Raw genomic sequence first — 27,090 nt, forward strand, 5'->3', positions numbered from 1 at the left:
GCCCACCAAATGCCCCAGGGAGCACACCAGATAACAAGAGACCTTATCCTGGTGCCCTCCCCTGCATCTGGCATTCTGACATATCCCATTTCTAAAATCAGGAGGTTCCGCATACACATCATGGCTTGTACCCCATAATGGATTTTTCCTCCAGAAACTTGTCTAATCCCTTTTTAAAGGCGTCTAGGCTAGACGCCAGCACCACATCCTGTGGCAAGGAGTTCCACAGACCGACCACACGCTGAGTAAAGAAATATTTTCTTCTGTCGGTCCTAACCCGCCCAACACTCAATTTTAGTGGATGTCCCCTGGTTCTGGTATTATGTGAGAGTGTAAAGAGCATCTCCCTATCCACTCTGTCCATTCCCTGCATAATTTTGTATGTCTCAATCATGTCCCCCCTCAAGCGTCTCTTTTCTAGGCTGAAGAGGCCCAAACGCCGTAGCCTTTCCTCATAAGGAAGGTGCCCCAGCCCCGTAATCATCTTAGTCGCTCTCTTTTGCACCTTTTCCATTTCCACTATGTCTTTTTTGAGATGCGGCGACCAGAACTGGACACAATACTCCAGGTGTGGCCTTACCATAGATTTGTACAACGACATTATAATACTAGCCGTTTTGTTCTCAATAGCCGTTTTCTTCTCAATCCACATGCCTGTTGACCTTTTCAAAGAATTCTAAAAGGTTTGTGAGGCAAGACTTACCCTTACAGAAGCCATGCTGATTCTCCCTCAGCAAGGCTTGTTTGTCTATGTGTTTTGAGATTCTATCTTTGATGAGGCATTCCACCATCTTACCCGGTATAGATGTTAGGCTGACTGGCCTATAGTTTCCTGGGTCCCCCCTCTTTCCCTTTTTAAAGATCGGCGTTACATTTGCTATCCTCCAGTCCTCTGGCACCGTGGCCGTTTTGAGGGACAAGTTGCATATTTTAGTCAAGTGATCAGCAACTTCATTCTTCAGTTCCTTACTAACTCTTGGGTGGATGCCATCAGGGCCCGGTGGATGCCATCAGAAGGCAGAAAGCATGAATCTGTAGGCACATTTGACTCCTAGCTAGCAGTGTGGCTGACAAGCAGGCTGCTGCAGAAGCAGCCCTTGGCCGTTTCATCTCACCCTTTCCATCCACCCTCTTCCTCCCACATTGGGTATAAAGAGGTGCCCCAATCAAAGAGCATGAAATTCAGCTTCAATTGAATTGTTAGATGAAATTAAGAATGTGCCCTTGTACAATGTATAATATCTTACCATTGTATTCTAGTAGTGGATTTGGCACTGTAACTCTTATTTGACTTCTAACAAGTATTCATAGCCAGCATGTGGTACATTATATCAAAACTTGCTCCACTGACATCACCGACCAGGCTCACAACATTTTTCCTATGATGGACTGTTTCCTTAATCCGTGAGACACAATAAAAGATCAAACCTTTGGCTGAAGTGCTTTATTAGCTAATGTGTCCACCTGTTGAAATAGATAAAGTAGTGAGGAATTGATAGGTTTTGTGATAGCTTGCCTGCCTTGCACTTCACGTAAATGTTTCCATTTTATGTCCTTCCACCTACCTATTAGTTTTAAAAGGTCTTGGCTATCAATTTGAAAGCATAATAAAATGTATGCAAACCATCAGGCTATTTGAAGGGTAGTGCTGTAGGAGAGCCACCTGCCCTCTAGTGGTGTCTTCCAGATGTGTGGAAATTCTACTATATAAGGATTAAGGGCTTCTGTGTCTGTATGAGATCCATCCTTAGAACTCTCATATGTAAATCAAATAGAATTCTGAGTATCTCAGTAATTGGGGTGGAATTTAGAAGTACCTAGTGTGGCCAGCAAGACTAAAGCAAGCACGTGAATTGAAGAATGCAGGATGAATTTTTTTTCTCCAATTTACTACTGTTGTTTCTCCAACCTGATCAGAGGAAAGTTCTGGTGTTTTATTCCCTGCCTCAGTTATATCAGAAAAGTGTAGGGAGGGAGCTTCCTTCCTTCTCTCTTTGCATAGATAGCAGGCAGTGTTGCTGGGAAAGCAGAATGGAAAAATAAACCATATCTTTTTTTGCAAGTGAGTTGATGGGAAGAAGAGAGTGGGGAAGGGTAGGGAAGCGCTGCACTTGTTTAAACTATTTCAGGGTCAATCTATTCACCAGGAGGTGCTGCTGCCTGAGAAAAAAGAGGGGGTGCTGAAGAAGTCTGCAGTTTTTTCATCCCCCCATGAAAGTTCTGAATCAAAAATAAAGATTTTGATACTCAGAAACAAAGATCCCAATTAATAATCCAGCAATACTGCCAGGAAGCAGTGAAAGCTGAGATATCACCTTGTCGACTAAGGTCTGTATAGTCAAAGTTATTGTTTTCCTGGTATTAATGTATGGCTGTGAGAGCTGGACCATAAGGAGGGCTGAGCGCTGAAGAATAGATGCTTTTGAGTTATGGTGTTGGAGAAGACTTTTGAGAGTCCCCTGGACTGCAAGGAGATCAAATCCTACAAGAAATCAGCCCTAATTGTTCATTGGAAGGACAGATACTGAAACTGAAGCTGAAATACTTTGGTCATCTCATGAGAAGGGAGAACTCTTTAGAAAAGACCCTGATGCTGGGAAAAATTGAAGGCAAAAGGTGGATGCCACAAAAGGAAAAGGATGGCAGAGGATGAGATGGTTAGATAGTGTCACTGAGGCAATGAACATGAATTTGGACAAACTCTGGAAGTTAGTAGTAGATAGGGAGACCTGGTGGTCCATGGGGTCATGAAGAGTGAAGACACAACTTACACACAACACAACACAACAACAGCTGCTAGGAAGTAGAAACTGCTGGAGCTTTTCTAAGATGGTCGCCCTCTAAGGCTTTATGTATATTATTATTATTATTATTATTATTAACAGTATTTATATACCACTTTTCAACTAAACGTTCACAAAGCGGTTTATTTGCCCTCTAAAGCTATATGTATATTTTAACACAGTTTTAGTTCTTTATACCTGGATGATTTCTTTCTTAGGAAGCTTGAGGACATCCCTAGAAGCACATTATGACAGACCAGGGGTAAAATGCTTTTGAAGAGTTTGATTTGACTAGTGCAGTGACTTTTACATAACCAAGCTTTCTATGTGCTGTAGATAAGAAGCTACCTGCGTATAAATGGTCTTCTTTTTTTAGGCCTGGTCTTTTATGCTTGGCCAGGTTCCACAATCAGCATGATAGAGAACTGGGATAATGTGTGCCACACCTTTGTATTACATAGTTAGGAACTGATTGTGAGTCAGCTGACTGATGTGGGCGAATTAAATAGGTATCTCAACCAGTTGCAGCAACTCAGTCTATCTGACCATCAGCCACAAGTGCTATGAACTTTGCTACCTCAGGAAAACAGACTCCTTTTTTGGTTTATGAGTTTGCTGTCATTGCCTGCTGTGTCGAGGCATTTATGATTAACTAATCTCATAGTGCCAGCAGAAGTCACAGCACAGCCTGTTGTACAGGGTGTCCCTGTGAGATAGAGCACAACGGACTAACGTACTTTTTAGACCAAATAAATGGCAAATTCGGTCTGGTATATAGGAGATGGGGAGAACTGCCAACCGCAGGATCTCATAGACCTTAAGGTAAGTCCTCAAGGCTTGTGTGTGAATGTTGAAGATTCTCAAATATTGCTAACATTATGGCTCTCATTCTTTTGGTCTCTGGTGAATGGACTGTGCGTTTTGTTAGCTAAAGATAGACATTTCAGGATTTTTGGCCTGCTTAAAGCTTGTTTAAGCAAAATGGAACGAGAAAAAAATGCTAGATACTAGCTGGAGATAATCTCATTTGGGCACTTTTTTTTTTTTAATGCAAAGGACCTTGTGGTTTTAAAGAAAATTTCCTAAAGAATCCATTTGTTTCGATTTGATTCGATTTGATGGGCATCTGAATCATAACCTGCATAGGTGCAACTGGACAGAGTGGCTTACACTTTATCCAGTGCAAGTTAGGAGCAGACTGGAGGTCTCCTCGGGGTAAGGAGATATTTTCCCCTGACCTCAAGTTAACCTCCAGCCTGCCCAATAGGGCTATTCAGGTCTGCTCCAGCTAAATCGCTGGTGCAAATCCAAGCAGCCCCATGTAGGGCGTTCAGGCTTGGGTTGGGGGGTTAGGATACAGTGGAGGCTTGCTCTACCACCCCTGCTGGGTCTGAACCCCCCCCCCACCTCCGTTCCACCTTCCTGCCACGCTTCCCACCCCTCCGGTGCTTGGCAGAGTGCTCACCTCTGCTGACGGCCTGGATGCAGCACTGCCATAAATATGAATCATTGTCACTTTGGTAGGATCTTGTCAGGCAAAATGAGTGCTGTTTTGGTTTTTTTGAATCTTTGTTCATTGATTTTCTCTTACTATTTTTAGTTTATTGTAAATCAATAGTACTTTGACATTATTGTGTGATTTATTTGGATTGTGAAATCTGCAGTTCCTGGGACACCACTTTCAGAAGCCGAAAGCAAAAGTTACTAAGAAACAGTGCCACAAGTTGTTAGTTTGGCTGATATAATTGAACACCCACTTCCCCAAATAAACAGATAGGGATGCAAGTAGCACAAATCATGTTTTATATTGGGTGTTTGTGTACAGTCTTTGTGATAGTGTGATACTGTCTACACTAGATTATAGATTTAAAAATCCACTTTCATACCATGAAGTCTCTAGGGCTGAATGTATGTGCATAATGTGCTAAAAATGCTTCTAAAATTGTGGGGATCCCCAGATGCTTAAAAGTTGGAAAAGCCATTATTGTGAACTGATCCCCAGTCTGTTTACTCTTGGTATTTCCTTAATCCAGTCGCTTGTATCTTAAGTTTATGCAGAGACTGAAGACAGGGTACTAGAAGAGCATCTCAAAAAATGCTATTGTTGTTTTATCGTCAGTGTACCTTACAGAGTACAAAAAGACAAGACCCTGCCTGAGAAGCTTGGAATCTGAAATTTTGAACAGTGGAGTCAGCAGAGGAAATGAAATGAAATGAAATTGAGGCATATGAATTTATTTCAGTTGTAGTAAGGCTTTGGTACAGTGGGGTGTTGGAACTTGATTGTTGACTAGCATCATACTAAAAAGTTTTTCCTCTTTCCTAGCTGCAAATTATTCATGAGATCTTTGGGCACAAAATGGATAGATAGTAATTGATTGCCTCTAAACCAGGGGTGTCCAAACTTTTTGGCAGGAGGGCCACATCATCTTTCTGACACTGTGTCTGGGGGCCAGGAAAAAAAAAAAGAATTAATTTACATTTCAAATTTGAATAAATTTACATAAATGAATATCTTAGAGGTGGAACTTGTATGAATGAATGAAGGTCTTGCAATAGCTCAAGTCCTATAAAAGGCCTTGCACAAAGCAAGGCCAGCCTTTCCTTTGCTGCCGCTGGTACATCACAGATGTGAAACTGCAAGCAGTGGAGGGAGCCCTCGTCCTACAGCTCACACAAGAAGTTGAACAGTTGGCCGTCATCCTGAGAGCAGTTGCATGAGGCCAGCACAGGCTTCAGCAAGTGTCTGGAGGGCCAGAGGCTCATTGGAGACTGGGGGCTCCCTGAGGGGCGGATTGGGATTCCTCAACGGCCACAAGCGGCCCCAGGGCCGGGCTTTCTACACCCCTGCTCTAAACTATCACCACAGCAACCAGTCAAGATGACTGTTGGATGTCCCTTTGCCTTATTATGTCCTGAATTATGTGATAGTTGGAAATGAGGAAGTACTAATTTCTCTATCTTCTGAATAGAGAGGTCTATTTCTGTCTCTCTTCGGTGTGACAAGAAAATTACCATTTAAACATTTTCAAATGAGGCAGACTCTGCATAATGACTAAAAAGTAAGGAAAACATGCAGAATTCAACTAATACATAATCTGAACTTGTTACATATTATTTAAGGACATTTCAAGGGTAAGATGACTAGCATATTTAACAGGAATTTGTGCTAAAGCCCCCAATTACTGTGTTCTGTTACTAATGAATTTTCAAAGTAAAGTTTCCTAAATCAATGGTTCTCACGATGCCCCAGCCTGAGGGCCGCAGCTTTTGCCCCCTTAAGGGGTGGGGAAGGGGGAAGGCAGCTACGCAATCCCCAGGATCGTGCTGCTGCAGGGGCCTGGAAGTCAGGCCGCTGTCTTGGACCTGGAAGTCTGACACAGGGTTTCTTGAACTTGTGCCAGCGATTTAGCTGGCACAGATTCATGAGGAAAGGCTGCAGCGCTTGAGGCTCTTCATGAAGCCCCTGACATGAGTGAGACATACAAAATTATGCAGTGGATTGATAGAGTGGATAGAGGGATGCTCTTTTCCCTCTCCCAACACCAGAACCAGGGGACATCCACTAAAATTGAGTGTTGGGAAAGTTAGAAGAGATAAAAGGAAATATTTCTTTACCCAGAATGTAATTAGTCTGTGGAACTCCTTGCCACATGATGTGATGATGGCATCCAGCCTAGATGCCTTTAAAAGGGGATTGGACAGATTTCTGGAGGAAAACTCCATTATAGCTTACAAGCCATGATGGGTATGTACAGTCTGAGATTCGCTGGTCGCTCATTATGAGGGCCAGGTAGGAATTTTTTTCTGTCATCTGAATTGGCCATGGCTTGTAATTTTTTCGCCTACCCCAGACTGGCGAGTGAGGGGAGATATATTTAGCACCTGCATTTTCCTGCATTAAAAATTGATCACTGTGTTTAATAAAGTAGCACAAGTGAAATCCAATTGCAATCTGGTGTCTTTGCTGGGGTGTGTGAGAATAAATAGAATGCTCGTAGATGAAGGGAGGTGGCAGTGAGCTTAAAGTATTTTATGGTCTTGTGTGTGCTTCCTGAGGCATCTGGTGGGCCGCTGTGAGATACAGAAAGCTGGACTAGATGGGCCCTAGGCCTGATCCAGCAGGGCTCTTCTTATCAAAGTAGCCCCATTGGGCAGGTTGGGGCTCACATGGAGTAACAAATGTTGCCTTACCCAGACCTCCAGCCTGCTCAAACCCAGCACTGGATAGGATTGGGCTGCCCAGCTCTGTTTGTGTAGCAAAATGCATTCCATTTTATTCCAATGATAAAATAATGGAGTCTTCTAGAAGGGGGGAATCTGTATTGGAATTGCTACTTTCAGAATATTGTCAGTGTTCCACAGTCTTAACATGAAGTACAAAGTTGACTGATGTGATGCTCTGATGCAGGACTTGATTATTGAAAAACAGTCAGTTTTCCCCCGTCATAAATTATTTACTTGGTTTTGAAGCCAAAGCCTTTCTGGGAAAAATAAAGATGTTTTTGCATATTGCTTCAATGAAAAGCAGATGTCTGATTGTTGTTGCACCTGAAAGTAGTTGTGCTTGTGCATTTTCCTGGAGAAAAGATCATTTGCTTTCATGTACGTCTGGAACCCACACAGCATCATCTTTCCCTTATGATAGGGATGTCTAAATTCCCTTTTTGGATCTAAGAATGTCCATCAGAAAACAAAATCACAAGTATAATCATGCTGTTTTTTTGATGCATATAACCTAAAAGCCACATCCTGAAATATTAGTAGGTGAATATGGAGAGCTAAAACCAATTATCCAGTAAAGTAGTGATATTGCCATAATTGTTGAGTGAGTGGAATTAACTTAAACATGGCTAGATTAGTCCACTTTGCGTGAGATGGCTTTCACATAAAATTTACACAAGGTCAATTTTCCTCTCTTCTCCCCCCCCCCCTCAAGAATATACTATGGTCATCTTTCTCTTGTTTTGCATGGAATAAAACTGATGATTTCTGGAATACCACATGTTATTAAAGCATTTTCTTTTTCATGGCAATTCACTTTTGTTCATTTGTTCTACATTTGTTCTCATTCATTTGCTTTGAATAATAATGCAGCATTTCATTAGTAAGGGTTTTATAACTTCAGTGTCTGCATGGCACCGTGTGGGCTGAATCTACAGGGCCTTATTACAAGAACAGTAAGATTAACAATACATTAATGATACAAAGTTTTAAAATTGCGTTCCAAACACAAGGAGGAGCTCCAGGTGCACCACAGCTGCATTTTATAGCTTATTGGTATCTGCAGTTAAAATGTAAAGTAACAATCTTGCTCTGTTATCGTCTTGAAAACTTCCCATTGCTTCTTAGTGTAAAAAAGAACAGCTGTGTTAAAATATCTTTATTTTTTGCCAAACAGCATCTGTTCTCATTTTCCTTTAAATATATATCTGCTTGCCTAACTTTTTCATATACTTTGCTGAACACTCAATGCTTTTTAAAAACTATTTTTTTCCTATTAGTATGTTAGTCCAAGAAATGAGAATGAGAGATAATGCATGTAGAGTCTTTGTTGCTAGAGAGCCCTGATGGGGCTGAGGCTAGAATAAAATGAAGAATGGCAAAGACATATTTCATGCATGCGACTTAGGGCACAATCCACAAGAGCACTTGGGGTGGCACACTTCTGCCAGCCCAGTAGTGTCTCAGATATGCTGTAAAGCACGTTTGTGACTACTTCATAGTCAGCTGATCAAGCGCACAGATATGCGCTGGCTCACAGAGGTCGAATCCAACCTCTGTGGCGTTGAAATTAATCAGGTAAACTTGTACCAGTTGAGGGTTTGGAGAGGGTGGTGGGAGGGTGGGGCGGGTGCATTTTTGGGCAGGGGAAAGGTGGGGGGAGGGAAGGCCTGTGGGCGGACCTGGCCCAGGAGGGGGTGGGACTGGCCTTGGCACCTTAGGCCAGATCCTAATCCCCCTCCCGGCCAGCCCAGCATTACGCCAGGCTGCTCAGATCTGTGCCAGCAAACTCACTGGTGCAGATCTGAGTAGCCCCATAGGGGTGGCTGCTGTGCAACTCAAGGTAAGGAGATAAATATCCCCTTACTCTCAGTTGTGCAGCAGCAACCTCCTAACGTGCACCGGATACGGCACAGGTCAGTTGGCATGCCTATTCCAGCACAGGTTAGGATTGGGAAACCCAAGTGTTTTGGAGTCTTTCTCCCATTGTCAGTGTACAACATGGAAATGCAGTTCTAAACGTACTTGGGATCAGGGTTTTTAACTGATCGATGGTCCTGCAAGAAGGTGAATTTGAAATCAAATTTCAGCTCTCTGGCATTTTTGTGTCATTTATGAACAGATGCAATTTAATCCTTACTTGAACCTTTTGTGCATAAATTTGCTATTGACAGGAATGTCTCCCTCAACCAGTTATTCTCCTTTCTCTACAACTGTGGGTAGGATCATCACAAGAGTTCACTGGGCCCTGGACCGTGAACATTTGGCCCTGGGCCCTATGCACATGAGTATCACCTGACTCGCCCCTCCTCCTGGTTAGTTTCATCCTCTCTGCCCCTCACTTATAGGGCAGTGGGCTTGGTGGTGGATGGGCAGGGGCAATTCTTCCCAAGCATCTCAACTGTCTGAACATGTTTCTAGTAGTGATAGAAGTCCCACCACTGCTGGGAGCATCCCAACCTCATTGCCCTCTTAGAAGGAAGTGACCAGCTGTGCACTTTTCTCTCCCCCACCATCCAAGGCTAGTAGAGATTTTTGCTGGGCCATAGAGGCAGAGTGCCTGTCAGAGTTGCAGAGTGCCCAGTATCCTCCCAGCATGTGCCCAGGTAAGCTCGCTTCCTTAACTTTAAATGTGTGTGGAATAAATATTTCTCTCACACTCTTTCACTCCCCTCTGGCAAACCTTAAAATGTTAGGGAAAAGCCTTATCTATTTTCCCTGTGTTAGGGATATTTTTTTTTGTTTTTTTGCTTCAAGAGGTTATGAAAGGTTTGCTTTTCCCATGAATTAAATAAGTGCATGTGCTTATAATAAAAGCTGATGAGGCATTGGTAAAATTGATAGTTGGTCAAAAACCTCTGTTCTTTTCCAGTTTCACTGATACCATAGTCTTTTGAGACTGAAGGTTGCCAACAACAACAATATGATGCAAAGCTTTTCTGCACTTTTATCAGTTTCCCTGGCAAAGGGGGTGGAGGGAAGGGTGGTGAACCAAATTATAGTGGTGTAGGCAGTTTAGTTATGCAGAAGGTGGAGTTGCCTACAATCAGGTTGTTGTTTAATCTCATGTTAAAAAAAACAACAACCAGCTGGGATAGGGGTGCGTGCTTGTCAGACCTTGGGAGAATCCAGTGTCTCTGCCATCAGACTTCGTCCTCTTTGGGAGATTCAGCTTCCTGATGGAGAACCCACAGGTTGAGAGGCATGAATGTCAGCCTGTGATGCATTTGGCAGGTCATGTATAGCACTCAAAATTAGAGGCTACTATTTAAAATATGGGTCTGATAGCTTCTGTATCTACGAACCGGTTCTGATTGTACACTCATACTTATCTCCCTCGCAGGGACACTGTGGAAGATAGTTATTACTGTAGACCACTTTGCAGACTGTAGAGTGCTATTTCTGGGCTAACCTTGTTCTTTTCTCCATTATCTGTTTTCTGATATAAAAGTCCTGTTGTTCAAAATGGGACAGAAGCTGCTTTCATACTAATGAACACAAAGAAAATAATTCTTTCCTAAGGAGATGATGCTTTGCGTTGCTTGCTGCTTGTCCAGGTCTGCCCCACTTTCCAACGGTTAGTTCACTTTCATCTGAGCAGGTTTGAAAGAACTCCACAAGATTTTCACAATAAATTTTAGACACTCTGAGAAAAACACATCTGACCAAGCATCTATACCCATTGATTAGTACAGAATTATAAATATAATATTATGCATGAGAGTGTTCAGTTTGTAGAAATAAAATGTCAAGATTTAGGGCTACAGAAGAGACACTTTATAAAACATTGCTCTTAGGCCCTCATTCATGTGATTATGTTCATCCATGTATACATGCATGCATATGTACGCAGCATGGGATACAAATCTGTTATATGAGGTGAATTTAAAAGGACACATCTATCTCATGGGATAATATATAGCTTGTTATCTAGGTAATTGCATGATGAAATTAGCAAAAAGTATAGTACTGTACACATAAAATACAAAATTAAGATATTCCTGATACACTAACAGGATTTCTCAGACTATGGATTGGGACCCACTAGGTGGGTCACGGGCTAATTTCAGGTGGGTCGCACAGCACCTAGCTCAGCCGCTATTGAAAATACAAAGTACAGGGCTACTGAGCATGGTGGGAGATGGGCATTGTGTTTTACCCTGAATAGGTGGGAAGGCGGGATGCTGGAAAGGGGAGGGCTGTGTGATTGGAGAAGGATCCAAGTCTGCATTCTGCTTTGACTTCTGAGCTGGAATGTTTGAATTTTGAGCTGTGCAAAATAACAGCATGAGCATGACGTGTAATGGAACCTTTGGCCGATCACAGCTTAGGTTTGAAGCCTAAATTGTTGTCACTTCTGGCCATGACTTCACTTTCGGGTTAATGACGTCACTTCTGGTGGGTCCTGACATATTGTCATTCTAAAAAGTGGGCCCTGGTGCTATAATGTTTGAGAACCATTGCACTAGAACTTAGTCTGCTAATTGCACCTGTAATTTCTCCCATAATCCGTGTTTTTTTCCAGGTGGAATAAAGGTAAAGATAAAATAACACCAGTGGAAGCTTTTGCATTTAAAAATAGTATGTGTGTGTGTGCAGCTCCATGACTGGTCCAAAACCATGCCAGAGGCAAATAAAGCTCTTCTCTCCCTGGTTGCAGTTTTGCTCTGTTTCATGGCTCCCTCACTAGATGTTTCTTTAAAACAACCGCCCTCCCCCCCGCATTCAGCCTAGTTGCACAGTTAAGTGCATTTCTGACTAAGCTCTTGTTGTAGTGCCTTTTCTTGTTTTGTAACCTAATTTTACCTGAGCCAAACACTGCTACCTGAGCCATTATCTCCTTTAAAAAACTCCCCTACAAGAGAAAGCCTGTTTTCCTTCTGGGTCGCCCTGCCAATGACGAAGATGATGTTTTTGTTTTGCAGTTTTACTGCCAGTGTATGTAAAAATGAAACTAGAAAGTCACAAAACATGAAAAATCCACTAAACACCTGTATGCTAAGATAATCCTTTTCCTTCCCTGTTCTTAACTTAAAAGGCCACACAGTAAGGTTACATTCTGTCATCTGTAGACAAGCTTATTCAAAAATCAAACAATGTGTGCCTTTGATTTTGGTGCCAGAATGAAAAATACTGAATAGCAATGTCTGAAGTGTGAAACATCTGTAAATGTAGGTCCAGATTTTATTTACATTTGTTTCTAAAGATGAAAACAGTTTCTCAAGCGTTAGAGGCGGCCAAATTACTGAGTGCAGCAATTGCACCTTCTTAATTAATACAGAATAGTCTCTCTGTTTCGGCTTAACAATTGTTCATTTGCAAAGTCATCAGCTTTCTAAGGGTTCAGAGCTCAGCAGGCTGAAAGATAAGTTCAGGAAAAGCACTGCAGTCAGTGCGGTAGTTTCTAGACCAGTGGTTCCCAAACTGTGGGTCTGGACCCACTGGTGGTTCATGACCTGATTTTTGGTGGGTCTCCAAAGGGTGACAGAAACATCAGATAACTAATTGCCTCAAACCCTGAGGATATTGAAAAATCAGATACTGTAGCAGCTAATTTCCCTACTCAGCTCCTGCAGTTTGCAAGCATGTGTAAATATAGGGAGATAAATGTTTGAGGGTCTTTTTTTTTTTTTTTGGTTACTATTACTTATAAATAAATAAAAATATTATTTCTTTCTACATCTATTTTTTTTTTAAAGTCTTGTAAACCTAGGTGGGTTCCAGTAGAGTGTCATTTTAAAAAGTGGGTGCCAGTGCTAAAAACTTTGAGAACTGCTGTTCTAGACTGATGAGATATGCTCCATTCTGCTGGTAGCAGTTAGTATAACACAGCCGTGTTCTGTACAAACTGAAGTTTTTGAGTAGAGGCAGCCACATGCACAATGCATTACTGTAACCCAAATGTGGTGACCAGAGCATGAACAACCATGGCCAGCCCATTCTAGGAAACTTTGTAGCTGGTGCTTTAAGCCCTGAAAGTCACCTGAATCTTCCAAGACAGGGTTGGTTCTAGCAGCACCCCCAAGCTGTAAACCATTTTTTGTTTCAGGGAAGTGCAACCCCTCCCCCGGAGGAGGCTGTACAGTATCTCCTAGTTCAGATGAGCCGCTCACCTTTATCTTATCTGTGATTCATTGTATTGACCATTATCCAGCGCATAACCAGTTCTAGACACCAGTGCTATCTGTCTCCCCACCCTAACCTGAACGGATGAAAATGCAAAATAGAGTTGAGTGTTAGGTGTTACCCACATGTTGATAACACCTCATTCCAAATCTCCAGATGACCTCATTGTTGGTTTTATGTAGATACTGATATCTTCATGTGGCCTCCTGGCACATTTGGGATTGAGTCTATGTAAGAAAATGTATGGAACATTTGTTGGCAAATGCAGGGGGGGGGGAACCCTCAAGGGACCTAGATTTTGGACTTATGGGAAACCACTGATGGTTTGACAAAGCAGCTAGTTAGAGTCTTACATTATTCTCTTCTTTGTAACTTGAGGAAAAAATGTTGTTCTGACATGTGAGTAATGAACGTTTCCCCCTGTTATATACTGTATCTGATATACAAAATGAATTCTAGTTTCTTTGTGTTGGATTTGATCCGTAAGTCTAATGACAAAATCCTATGCATTTGAACTCTGCCCATGTGCCAGTGAGTCTAGCATAGGAGTTACTAGGAAGTACCTTGCAATGAGAAAATGCATTTTAAATGACGTCCAACTCTAACAATAACTGTATTCTTTTTGGTGGTCATCGTTTTTCAGCTATAGGATAGAAGGCTAACAATAGTGTAGTAAATGTTACTGGTTGTCAGTCAGCACTTGTTCTCCTTTTCTTTCTGCTTGATGCAAATGTGCAAATGGATGGGCTTTGCAAGTCATGGAATGTATTTAATTTAGAAACAGACATTGGTTTGATGTCATAGGCAACCACCTCCCCTTCTTGCGTGGTGAATGGTTCGTCAGCTATGCTGAAGGACAACAAATCTAATTTGCCTCCTTGCAATGTAAAATTTCCTTTGTTTTTCTTCCAGCTAATGAGCATTTGATCTGATTTTGGTCTAAATTAGCAGCAGCAAGAGTATGAATGGGGAACTCACAGCAGTCTGAGTAGCCTGAAGAACAAGGCACATCTACCTTTTATCAAATGAAAGGCTTTCTGCTTGAAATCAAGTGACCTTGAGTCATCAGGTGGGAGCCATGCCATTTACCCTGAGTGGGTGAGCATTTAAACAGGTCAGTGGGACTTCCACATGGAATCTGCATCCTCCCTTCCTGGTGCAATACCAATTTTATGAAAGAGAGGTGTACGTGATCAGTCTCAATTGTGAGTAAACATGCATAGGATTGTTCTGTTAAATGTTATCCCCGCTACATGTAGAAGGAACAAATGGATAATGAATTTCTGGTTACCGCATCTCAAAAAGGATATAGCAGAACTGGAAAAGATGCAGAATAAAATGAACAAAAGGATTAGTGGGCTGGGGGTTCTCCTTTACAAGGAAAGGCAACAGGGCTTGAGTCTCTTCGGTCTAGGAAGAAGGCACATGATTGAGACATATGAAATTATGCAGAGTGGATCGTGGAAAGTTCTTAGGCTGAATTTTCACTGAACGGTAGAAGGGATTCTTCCCCCCCCCAAACAGATAGATGAAAGAATTTAGGGGCTTATGCAGACCTCATACTTGGGGATCCCTAAATTCCTGCATTGTAAGCCTCCGTTTATTTTCTGTTGAGTGCCAAATATATGTCTGAATTTACCCATTGCAGCTGCTGGGGCTTATCCTGGGGCAAGGGAAACAAATGTCCCCTGACTCTGAGAAGACCTGCAACAACCAAAACACCCTGGCGGGATGCAACAGAAGCCTTGCTTATGCAACTGCATTGCTCCGTGGCAAGTTGGCTAGACTTGGGCCAGAGATGATGTAAAACCCCAGCTACACCTCAATTTCAAAGGCTGTGGGGACTCTCACAGTCTGCCCTCCATTGGCTCACTCCTCCACTGATCTCTCTCAGTTTCATGGTGGGGCTCACCTAGGTGGGAGGTTGGTGAGATTTTTCCCTAGCTACCATAGGCAGTGTCAGCAGCCAGGCTCTTTCTCTATAACCCTCTTCTCTCTTTTCTTTCTTCCCCTCTGTGCCCCCCACACTTCCTGCTGGCAAGGCTAAGTGAAGCATGAAAGACTTAAATTGCAAATCGAACAGTTCAAATCATTCACACTGGCTCTCTGAAAAGTTTTTGGATTCCATTATTTATAGACATAAATTCAAACTGACTTGTACACTTATATGAAAGATTTCAGCTGACGGACTCTGTCTTCCCAGGGATGGGAAATATTACAGCTAGTCCTAGGTGACACACATGCATACATGTACATACATGCGCACGTATGTATGTTAACCCATTTCTGCCCATGTATGTTATGTAAACGTATGTAACGTATGTATGTTAACCCATTTCAAACAGGTGTGCACGTTTGATCCTTGTTGCGAGTAAACACAACCTTGGGCAGAAATGGCTTAATTGAAGTATTGACAATTGAAGTAATTAATACCCACCTGCTTTGTTTCTGAAAGGAGGCTATACAAATGCTCAAGCCTTTTCATTGGCCTGATCCCTTCTTTAATATATTCACAGAAGTCAATTTCAGAACTGTAGAACAGTAGACCATGTACAACTGAAATTACAACACATCCAAAGTGCTCTATGAACCAACACTTAGTTACGGAATGTGTAACTGTAGAATAAGGGCTCAGAGGAATTTGTTTACAGGTTATTCTTTCAGTTTGTACGTATCCAGTTTTGATAGCATTCATCACGCACGCAGTTTCTCAGCATGAGGTCAGCGATCACCCACTTGATGTGTGAATTTGAGCAGGTCAAGGGATAGACACATTCTTTGCAAAAGGGTGCAAAATAACCCTGTAGCAGCTGAATAATGTGTGATGCATGAATCAGAGACAAGTCAGCCTCACTGAATAGAAAACAGCAGGTATGATGACTGTGTGGACTGACTCTCTGCAGTGATTATCAGGTTCAGACTGGCACATTTAGGCACAGTTCAGGCAAGTACGTATTTGCGTGTGATTCATTGATACCTGACCAGGCTTGCTGAGGTGAAATTAGCAGCCAGCGATATTATCTCATCTTTCATCAGAATTTCCTGCTTTGCAGCTCTGAAGTTTTGTACAAAGAGGAATTGGAATGTGACATGGTAAGCCCACCTCAACAATTGTGGTTAATTTATTTCTAGATTTATAATGTGACCTACAAATATGCTTGTCAGTGCTGACCATATATTTGATTCTGGTAAACAAAAGGAAAAAGACTTCACCACAGGAGGAATGTTTTTTAAAGGCTTTATTCCCCCAAAGAAAAAAGTAGAGAGATATAACCATCTTCTAGTTGACCTTTGACATGTGCTGTCCACCCCTCCTGAGTGTGATTTTGATCTGTGGTTTTCTGATGGTACGAATTGCTTTTGTTGCTTTCATTTTGGTTTATTTTGCTGTTTTTTAATTTGTTTTTTTTTTTTGGGAGGGGGTGACACGGCAAATTGTGCTTTATAGTTGTATTGATTGGTTGTTTCATTTGTATTGTTTATTGCTATCAAAGCCTTTGATACTTTCTTGGTGCCTTTTTGAGGCAGAAAGGCAGCCTGCCAGTTTAATTAAATAAAACAGAAAGTGGCATGTTATCTGAATAAATCTTGTAGTGGAGAGCTGTGCTGGTTTCTTGGGTCGAAGGGACAGATTGCTGCACATGCACACAAAATGCTCCTGTCCGTACAATTCTTCCACTGAACAGTGGGTTCAAAAGAGATGCACTCACCACATTTATCTTTATTAACTTATACCAGTTTTACTCCATCTATCTATATGAATAGGCCTATAAGGCAGCTTAACAGTAATATCTAAAACATCTCTGCAATGACTCCAAAACAATTCAAATCTGTAGGACCACCTAGAACACGAGCAACCTGCAGTAATTAAATTATTCCCCAGAAGCTCAACAAAACAGAATGGTTTTTACTGTTTTCAGAATGGTTTTTACTGTTGTACTTGCTTCTGGTAGATCTCAACCTCACATTGAGCCATGAAGGCCAGTATAGCTTAGCCACAACCAGGACCAATCCACCAACTAAGGGTGCAATCCTAACCCCTTATGCCAGTGCTTTCCAGCACTGACATAAGGGCAGTGCAGCTCTGAGGTAAGGGAACAAACGTTCCCTTACTTTGAGGAGGGCTCCGTGAGTGACACCCAACTGCAGGGTGCAGCACATGTCCCGTTGGCACTGCTATGCTGGAAAGCACTGACATAAGGGGCTCAGATTGTGCCCTAAGGCTGTTACCTCTGGCAGCAGATAGGCTGCCTGCTTGCCTCCATTGCTGTGCCTCCCACTCCCTGGATAGGAAGAGGGGAACAGCATGGCAGAGGAAGCAGGGAGGAGAGGAGAGTAGTGGGCTAGAGGGGAGGAATGGTGGGTCACTCTTCTGCTCTGCCCCTGCCTTCTTCTAAGCCAGGGACTGGGAAGAGCAGAGGCTGGCACATCACCAGCTGAGGAGGGGGAAAAGAATTTGGCATGCTGCCTCAAGATGCAAGAGATCTTGGGCTGGCCACAGTCGGATACCTGAATTACCTGAGGAGGGCTACATAGAAGGTGCTCCCTAAGACACTCCAAACCTTGGTTTAAGGCTTTAAAAGCCAAAACTAGCACCGTCATTTAGTCTGGAAGCAAATCAGCAGCCACTTAAATTAAAGCAATGGTATAGTATAGTACCACTGACTCCCAAGCCACGTCAAAATGTAGGCACTGCTGTGCATAAACCACCTTTCTTACTTTAAAAAAAAAAAAGGTACCCAAGAGCACTGCACTGTTAAAAACTTCATCCAAATGAAGAATAATAAGAGACTGAAAAATACAATTTAAAATGTATTAGTCAATCAAGAGTTAAATATGGTCTGAGGAAAAAGCTTGGGCTGTTAATGGTCCTTTAGTTCCTTTTGGCACAATGTATGAGATTGGTATCTTAAGAGGAAGCCAAAAAGATCTGTCATTAAAAAAAAGTCCAGAGGAGTAAAAGGACATAGCCTATTTGCTTCCTTTCCAAGCAGGGGGAGCAAGTCAACCTAGCCAACAAGCCAGTCACAAATGGATTTATTTTGCCCATGAACAATTCTCCCGCAAGGATCCCACTCCTTACATATTTGATGTGAGAGGATATCTGCTGGGAGATAGATCCCTTCTAAGCAGTGGTTTCTCACTTTCCCAGCATGACGCTCCCTGCATCATGCGACTTTTATTCTCTGCATCAGAGCTCCAGGCGAGCAAGCTGTTCACTTCACTACAATTTCTCTGAAGTCTAGGGACTTGCCTCCCTCAGCTCTTTAGGCCAGTATTCTTCAACTTTGGGGTCGGGACCCCAGTGGGGTTGTGAAGACTCATTTGTGGGGTCACAGTTTGGGGAGTAGTAGTCTGGGAGTCAAGTTAGTAGACATCCTCCTAGTCCAATGGGCTTTATGGAGCAAGTGTTCGCAGGGCGAGGCTGCGGCAGCCACCGCCAGCACTTGGGCTCCTTCATCTTTGTCTGGGCTTGCCTGGCCTTACCCTGCATGCTGCCCAGCCCAGCATTCCTGCAGCATCCTCACCGGGCTCCCAGCCACCCTGGGGAAGCTCAACCAGCAGGCCTGGCCGTACCACAGCCCGAACATAGCATGTGTGGCTAGCTGTCAGCTCGAGATTGGGTTCCAGGAGGGGAGTGGGATCACTGATGCATCCCCAGCCTCATACTTTATTTGTTAATTTATTGGGGTCACGGCATGAAAAAGCTTGAAAACTACTGCTCTGTGCTAACCAGATTGACCAGAAGAGAATACGTTTATTCCCTAGATTCAGAAATTGCCCTTAGTCCACACCAACAAGCTGAGTTTCTGTGAGAACATGGATAGCCAAAGATCATAAATGGAAAATAGGAGTGGAAAATAAAGATAAACACCAGTGAACGGGCATACAAAAGGAGGATATCCTTGATTGCAAATGACTTTCCATACACAGGGGAATGCTGTTGTTCTCAGAGTACCATCTTGGAACAGTGAGTTCATCTTATCAAAGTATTGACCTACTCAGATAGTCTGTCAATGTTAAATCGCTTTAGATGTGCAATTGCCTGTATAATTTAGAAAGTGAAATCCTGATAGAGTGATATTGGTGCTGTGGTGAGGTGTATTTTATAGCAGTAAAATATGTATATAAAATATACGCCCAAGTACTCTGTTCAGTGAATGTTGATAGGGAAAGTGTGAATTAAGGCAAATCTGGGTTAAAGTCCAATCATTAGACCAGCCAATTTCAACCACTGTGCCGTGGCACACTGGTGTGCCGCGAATGGTCCCCAGGTGTGCTGCTGGAATTTGGGAGAGGGTCATTTATTAGTAGGGCCATTGGGGGATGTGAGCCCCCCACTGACAGCACAGTGTGCCTTGTCAGTTGCCCAAAAACCGATGGTGTGCCTTGATCGTTTTAGTGCCTTGCCAGTGTGCCATGAGATGGAAAAGGTTGAAAATATCTGCATTGGACACTCATTTACTTTGAGTAAATCATTGGATTTACTTGTCTTGATAATGAGATGTAAATTTGGATCAAGGGTAAAAACCTGACTTGGTAGGAGTTTCATTTTCAGAGTGTTTACAAGTGTTTGTGTTTACAGGACGTGTGGTGGTATACAGCGTGCCTCAAGACACACTGTGATGTCTATTCTCAGATACAATGAAATTCTCTTTGGGTTCATTTATAAACTCCACAACATCTACTTGGACTAACCAGTTACCCCTCTAAAAGAAGACACTGGGTGTTTTCTGTTTCGGAGCGAGGGTTAAATGCTGTGACTTGGGAAGTCCGTTTTCCAAGGCATTCATTCCACTGGTGCAGATCTTACATACTTGTATAGTGAATGGAAACAGAAAGGGGCTCCGCTCCCAGGCATCTAACAGTGTTGTCTTGTTGAAGTAACTTACTAAGGGTGCAATCCTGATGATGAGTTGAGCTGGTACAGGCTGCCTGTGCTGGCTCCTGAGTATCGCAAATGTGCCATAATGCACATTTGTGCCAACACAGTATCAGCTGAGCCGGCATTGAGGCCCATGCCAGTCTGGAAGGGCCAGATCCAGACTCTGCGCTGGCCCAGCGAGGTAAATTTGTGCTGGGTGGCACAGGGCATGGGAGAGGGTGGTGGGAGTGTGTTTCAGGGGTGGGGAGGGGCATTTTTGGGTGAGGGAGGATGGAATGGGAGGCTGATTGGCCAAGGAGGGTGCAGGATTGGCCACAGTAGTGCAGGCCACTTCCCAACCCCCCATCATTGGCCCAAGCTGCCTTATATGGGCTACTCAGATATGCACCAGCTAAATAGCTCGACATGGGGTATGGGGAAAAAAAATCCCCTTACTCCGAGGTAGAATATCCCCTTACCCCAAGACCTCCAACCTGCAACTGTTACCCTGCACATGCCTGATCTTGTCTAATTTCGGAAGCTAAGCAGGGTCAGGTGCTGTAGGCTTATACCATAGTCTTTCGAGACTGAAGGTTGCCAACCAACCAACCTGCACCTAACTTGTGCTGGAAACAGCGCAGGCCACTGTGGCCTGCCTATTCCAGTGCAGGTTAGGACTGGGTTGTAAACATATTGCTATAAACACTTAAAGCGTGGTGTACTTTGATCTCTCTCATTTTGCGTTTCATGGCATACTATAATGTGATATAATGAGTGTTTAAGTGGAAGTTCCTTGGTGCAAAGAGCTAGTTAATTATCTTGAGGCCCTTTCCAGCTCTGGGCATCTTTGTTTCAATTTGAATGAGTTAAAATTTGTTACTGCTGTCAATTCATCTTGTCTGCATTTTAATTTTATTTTTTGGTTGGTGATTTTCAAACGATTTATGTACAACCCTATATAGAAAAAAATGTTCAAGGAAGTCATTTATATGTATATACTTCATAGATAAACAAATCAGCTGTCAGCAGAAGGCTTGCAGGTACTGCTGCAACATAGGGCATGTTTAAACATGCAGGCTAAAGAAGGGAAGAGAAACTGAGCATAGGCTGTCCCATTCTGAGATTTGCTTATGGTGGATAGTTTACTTTCTTTCTGAGTGGCATCATTTCCTCATTGTCTGTGTGCTTCCTTAAATGTCTTTCTCTCCACCCTCCTTTCCGTTGACTAGACTCTGCAGTTCAACATATACACTCCATGTTTGTTTTTAATACTTTGACCAGAACAGCAGGTTTGCTATCTGGTTTTAAATACAGCTGTAGTACCTTGTCTGTCATATTCATCAGCATTAAGGATGTCACATCACATTCCATATGCCCTGGATTTTCTTGCTGTGGTCAAAACAGCCTGGACATTCTGTATCTCTGCGTCTCAATATTTATAAAATTATATCATTGCCATTTCTTTTTCCCTGCTGAGGACCCAATCCTAAACTGTCCCAGTGCCAGCACTGAGCCCTAGTGGTGTTGGCAGGGCGGGGGGAGGAACCGGGGCTGGAGGAGCATAGGACTGGTGGAGCTCTGCTCTGCCGTATCCTAAACTCTGTGTCGGTCTGAAAAACTTGACAGAGTCTCTCAAACCTGGTCCAGCAAAATAGCTGGCGCAAACTTGAGAAACCCCATTGCAAGGCTTGGGGCTTTCCCTGGGGGAAGGGGACAAAAGCCCTTCTCCCAAGGAAACTCCTGGTGGTTTTCCAGAGCCTGCTGGATTCAGCAGTAGCTACTGTTACCTGAAAATCCCCCTTTTAGCCTTTTAGCTGTGATTTTCTCTCTCCATCCATCCATAAACCTTTATTGGCATTAAAGATTTTCTCTCTATATATCTAGTTATGCTATTATGGACTATAATATGCAAGCTAAACTGTTCTCCCAGCATACAGGCCACGTTTCCAGGAATTTGGTCAAGTCACAAGCTCATTGTTAGCTTACACAACCTTCCCCCCCCCCCCCCAGTCACACATTATGGGAGTAAGTCTTGTGTCTTAATCCAATCACTATTTAAGCCTCTCCTACATTACTGTATGCAAACTTGAACTGCCTTCCATGATTTTGGTGTGGAAATTCTGTTTCTGATTAATTGTATTGTACCTACATCCTGTATTTTTTCCACATAGGCTTTGTTAATTTCCCCTTTCTAGGAAGCCAGCCATCAACCCCTGAATGAATTTTGCTGTTAACTGATACCTACATCCTGATCCCCATTCAAACATCTTGTTGGCATCCTTCAGTCTCGGAAGACTATGGTATCGCACTCTGAATAGTGTTCTGGAACAGAGTGTCCTCTCCAGTGCGCGAAGCCTGGGTAAAGTAGATATGGAGCATAGACTGTTACCCATGCAGCAAATCCCCCCTCTCCACGTCGCTGAAATGGTCCACTGGAAAGGCAGAGGCCAATACGGTTGGTTCCAGCGACGTCGCAGGAGTTGCCAGAGCACGACTGTGTTCAGCCATGAACTGCCTCAGGGACTTTGGCTCCGGATTTTGCCTCGAGGTTGACACCTGAAGCCTTTTCCGTAACTGGATGTAGCCACAAGGCAGTGGAGGTTTGGGATCAGAGTTTTCCTTCTCTCAGATGAGCTGCCTTCCCAGGCTAACCTGTCCCATCTACCCGGTGGCTGTTCAGGCCTCTTACCACAAGTACAGCCAAACTGAGGGCCTATTCTTATCCTCAGCCCCCATTCAAACATATACATATGAAAACAGGACTTCAAGCACCCAGCATTGTGTTAGCAATCAAACTACCTTCCAGCTCAGCACATAGGCACTGTCTCCCAACCCCTTATAAGAGAGGGCTTCCTCTCTCACACACACACACTCTCTCTCTCTCCAAGGCCCAACACATTTGTGTTGTGTCAGAGGGTCATCTCCACAGGACTCCCCCTCCCTACAACTGCTCTACAGGACCGGTAGAGCCTGGAACTCTTTCCCTTCTTCCCCCCCCCTTTTCCTCCCCTTCTATCCCCATCTTTAGTTAGCAGCTGGGATTGGCATAGCAGGGATCCCTAAAATCCTTCCCTACAGCCCCCTTCCTTTTTCTGATTTCCTCAGATGCACCAAATACACTTTGCACACAACTACCATGAAAGCTACTGTAGGACACTGTATTCAATCATTAGGACCAAGAAATATACGCATATCATTTCTCCATGTGCATTACTTTTACCTTTGTTCTTTTGTAATAAACCATAATCTTTTTTTGAAAGTTATCTTTCTCTCAGTCTCCTCTTTAAGCAAAAGGGAATTTCTCTGCATTACGCAGTCTTGTCATCCAGCCTAACTTTGGTGTCACTCAGCCAGCGGGCACTGGGAAACTCAGGATTGGGCTATGAGTCAACAGAGCCTACTGCTGATATCTAATGAGGGTGGGGAAAAACCGAACCATCCTATTGAGGGGTTCTTCCCCTGGCTTTCCCAGTGTCACAAGAACTGATGAAACTTGCAGCATCCATCTTGCACATGCTCTGATTAATTCCCTTAAATACTACCAAATATTTGGTGATATACTATAATAAGGGCATGACTGTTCAGTATTACTAACTTTGTAAGTTGAGCCATGATAACCTGAAATTTTCATTTAAGGGTAAGATACTGCTGTTGTAATAGCCCACAACAGAATATCTCATCCGGAAATTCAGATGCAAACCATTCATTGCATATATTTGTGTGGAATTTTTTTTCCCAACGAAAAACTATCATGGGAGGGGCTGCTTAATCTTTTCTTTTCTAGCCACTTGTTTACACAGAGTCACTTCCCCCCACAATGGTTTTTCTCCCTGTAATGGAAAAGTTGCACAAACTTGTATCTTTTCCCTGAAGGAAGAAAAGCAGCTTGGGTAATAATTTTGTGGAAAAAACAAGTCCTAATGGGGAAAGGGTCAGGTTCTCCCCCCCCCCCCACTGATTCTCCATGCAAGCCTGCAGTTAAGCACAACTGTGGGTGACATGTACTTTGGCATGTCTTCTCTAGCACTTCCTTTCTGATGCACCCTACTGGTTATTTCTTCCATTCCTACATGCCTTTGTACAGTGAAAAACAGTCTAAGATTAGACTGGAAAGGAAATCAAAGACAGAGCAAGAGAAACTAATCATGTGTTCTGTGCATTTTAGAAGTTCAGTACAGCAGAGTTAGCTGATTGCTCCAGCCTTATTGTTGAGCATTGGGCTTGCACAGTATTGGAAAAAGGGGATGAAGACAGGCATAAGGGCGTATTAGAAAAGTTACTCAAGATACCTGGACACATTATGCTTCAAGCATCTTGAAAGGACTGTGGATCATAAATCAAAAGACAGAAAGTATAGTATACAAAATTTTAATAGTGTGAATCCAATTGGTAGAATCCAATAAAAATGGAAAGTCATCACAGTCTCTATTTAGCAAGCTTTATTCAATGGCCTTACTTAGAGGTGTAATCACCCGAGATCTGTTTTTACCTTATGGCCTGTTTACATGGTTGGGTTGTTTTTTTCCCCTTGAAATAACAGTTTACTCCAGGGGTGGCCGACATGCAGCATGCCATGTGCAACTTTTTATGTAGGGAATCTTGGAAGAGCCACTCCACCTTAACATCACTTTTAGCGATTACCACGATAGCTAAATAGAGCCTCCAATTTCAAGAGCAGTATATCTTTGAGTGCCAGAAGGCTCAGAGCAAGAAACACAGGACCACTGTTGCCTGTTTGGGGCTTGCCAAAGACACGTGGCTGACTACTAATGAGGTCAGAAAGGTGGCCTGCATGGACCTTTATGCCAGCTCAGAAGGACCCATTCTGAAGTTTGTATAAGGTGCATTCATTGCCCTTCTGCACAACCCAACCCAACCCCATCTGCCTGCCCACCTTCCTGTTCTCAAAGATTATCTTAGCCGGAATCTCTTTGTGGATGATTTCCCAAATATGTTATCTCTGCCTGACTGAGCCACCTGGGCTTTGCTGATCTCATCATCCATCTCTGAGCTGCCTCACTTGGCCCCTGCCGCCTTCCATAGCCCGCCCGAGGCCTTCTTGGGTAAGTGAGTGACCTGTCAGTTACTGGAATGCTGCACTCTATCTGCCCTGTTGACTTCATCATTCTTTTCCTCCCTTTCTCCCCATTTTCCAACCAGTGCAAATCAAGCAGAGTAGATGCAACCATCCTGAGCATGCACACTGCAGCGTTAGAAACTTGAGGGTATGCTGTGTATGGAGTAGCAAAGAAATCAAGCAAAACATAAATTGCTGCAGTGGTTTCTTTGTTGTTACTGAAATGTTTTTCAAAAATATATGCGACTTTGTGCGTGTCACTTAAAATGTCCGCGTTTATCACCGTGGTTTACTCCATTATTTTCATTTTCGTGAATGTTGAAGAAGTCAGTTGGAAAAGAAGCAATAAGTCCTCGCGTGATCCCTTATCATGTGACTGAGACTGTGTACAGATACGGCTTTTAGTGAAGGTTAGGATTCCCAAGGTTAGGATTTAAATTAATGGGACTTAAGTTAACTTCAGATACCTTAGTCCATGCTGCTTAGTCATGGCTGACTTCCTTAGGGCAGTGCTGTTGCAATGGACATGTGTTCATTTGCTGTGACTGTTGTGGGATCTTTTAACAAAGTAGCACTACCCTTCCCACCACCACCACCACCATGGCTTGAATACACCCAGCTTTGGAATTGTTTTAAATTGAATGGTTTGGTTTGTGGTCTGCACATGAGGTCCTTCCGAAAGGAAAAAATAAGACAAAGCTCACTCTTTGTTTTCAGCAAGGCCCTGTCTTTAAAGAGAATTTTAAAGAAATTTTCCTTAATTAGTAAAGAAGCTTTGCTGTCTTTTTTCAGGACTAGGAGAAATTATTTCAATTAGCAAAACAAAACCTTCAGGCAGAGGCAGCAACAGAGGTTGTCCAGGTCAGGCATGGACTGAGGGCTGAACTCTGAATCTCCAGGACTGGGCTTGGGGGTGGGGGTGCCATGGGGGTCCAGGGCAGGGCTTTGCCCCGAAGCCCACAGCAATCTGGAGCTGGCCTTCCCTACAGGCTTCTTTCTTTCCCACTCCCCAGCAAGGCTACCTACAATTTCATTTCTATTGTTATTGAGTAACCAGTGCTGGATGGAGGCTAATGCCAGGGGCGCAGTAAAGAGAAAGTCACTTCCACTGTTCTTCAGAAGCAATCATGTGTACAAGACCTCTTATCTCTTGTATCCCAGGATAAGCAAGTATGCAAACAAGAGGAGTTATTATCTCTATTTACAGATCAAAAGAGAAACTGTGACTATCCAAGATATGCAGCAAGGTGGAACACCCTGGAAATCCCAGTTTCTATGGCTTCATATCACATCATTGTTTACCACTTGTGTAAACAAGCCTTTGTTCTCCCCAAATTCCTGTATAAGGGGGGAAAAAAACATGGTTCTAGCTATCTGTAACCTTATAGGATCTTATATCCTAATGCTTTTACTCCTTAGTGCTGAGGTCTGTTGGACAGGAAGAAAAATCTGCAAAGTCCACAGCTAGATACAGGTACATGCTCTGTTTACTGGTGTTGCACATGAGCATAGTGATTGACTTCCAAGTGGTAAAGTTTCTGTGATGGAATTGGGCATCAGCACGGTAGAACAGTAAGTGCTGCTCACAGTGGGGAGGGATTCAGCGTTACCCGGATCTGGCCTGCGGGCCTTGGTTTGGCAAATGCTGATATAGACCAACACACCTCGACTGTACTCACTGTGGTCTGAACAGTCAGAGCAACTGTTGTACAGTACAGTTCATTCGGATGCATCAATTTCCTGTGAATGAACAGGCTCCGCTTTCTCATTGTTGAGCCATGCCATGATTAGCATTGTCATTGCCAGGCAATCCAGACGATAAGAAATTAGCTAAGAGATTAGTTATGGAAGCATCTGTCAGTGAAGATTCTAATGTTTTTAGTTGATGCCACTTGTCTATGATCATCTGAATATAAACAAGACATTTAAAACCTGAAAGGCTGACAAGAGCTGTCAATTAGTATCATGCTATTTACAGACACAGCCGACTTGAAAGTAGCTGTTACTTTAGGTAA

General features: G+C 43.1%; 1 protein-coding gene across 4 annotated transcripts in view; it reads left to right on the top strand.

The window, feature by feature from the left end:
- The window catches only part of TMCC3 (transmembrane and coiled-coil domain family 3), a 123,461-nt gene that overhangs the window by 39,768 nt on the left and 56,603 nt on the right, over positions 1-27,090 (top strand). Inside the window, exon 1 of one of the 4 annotated variants that reach the window (XM_066633313.1) lies at positions 2,164-2,328. The exons of 1 other annotated variant lie outside the window; for it this stretch is intronic. Coding sequence is in view for 1 of the 3 variants with exons in the window: in XM_066633311.1 (XP_066489408.1) it covers positions 3,537-3,605 (69 nt within the window). In the remaining 2 variants the exon portion in view is untranslated. Of the gene's footprint in view, positions 1-2,163; positions 2,329-3,013; positions 3,606-14,226; positions 14,248-27,090 lie in introns of those variants that run through there. 2 more of the 4 variants (XM_066633311.1, XM_066633312.1) reach the window with 2 other exon arrangements.

The sequence above is a fragment of the Tiliqua scincoides genome, chromosome 7, assembly GCF_035046505.1.
Source record: "Tiliqua scincoides isolate rTilSci1 chromosome 7, rTilSci1.hap2, whole genome shotgun sequence".
NCBI classification, from domain to species: Eukaryota; Metazoa; Chordata; class Lepidosauria; order Squamata; family Scincidae; genus Tiliqua; species Tiliqua scincoides.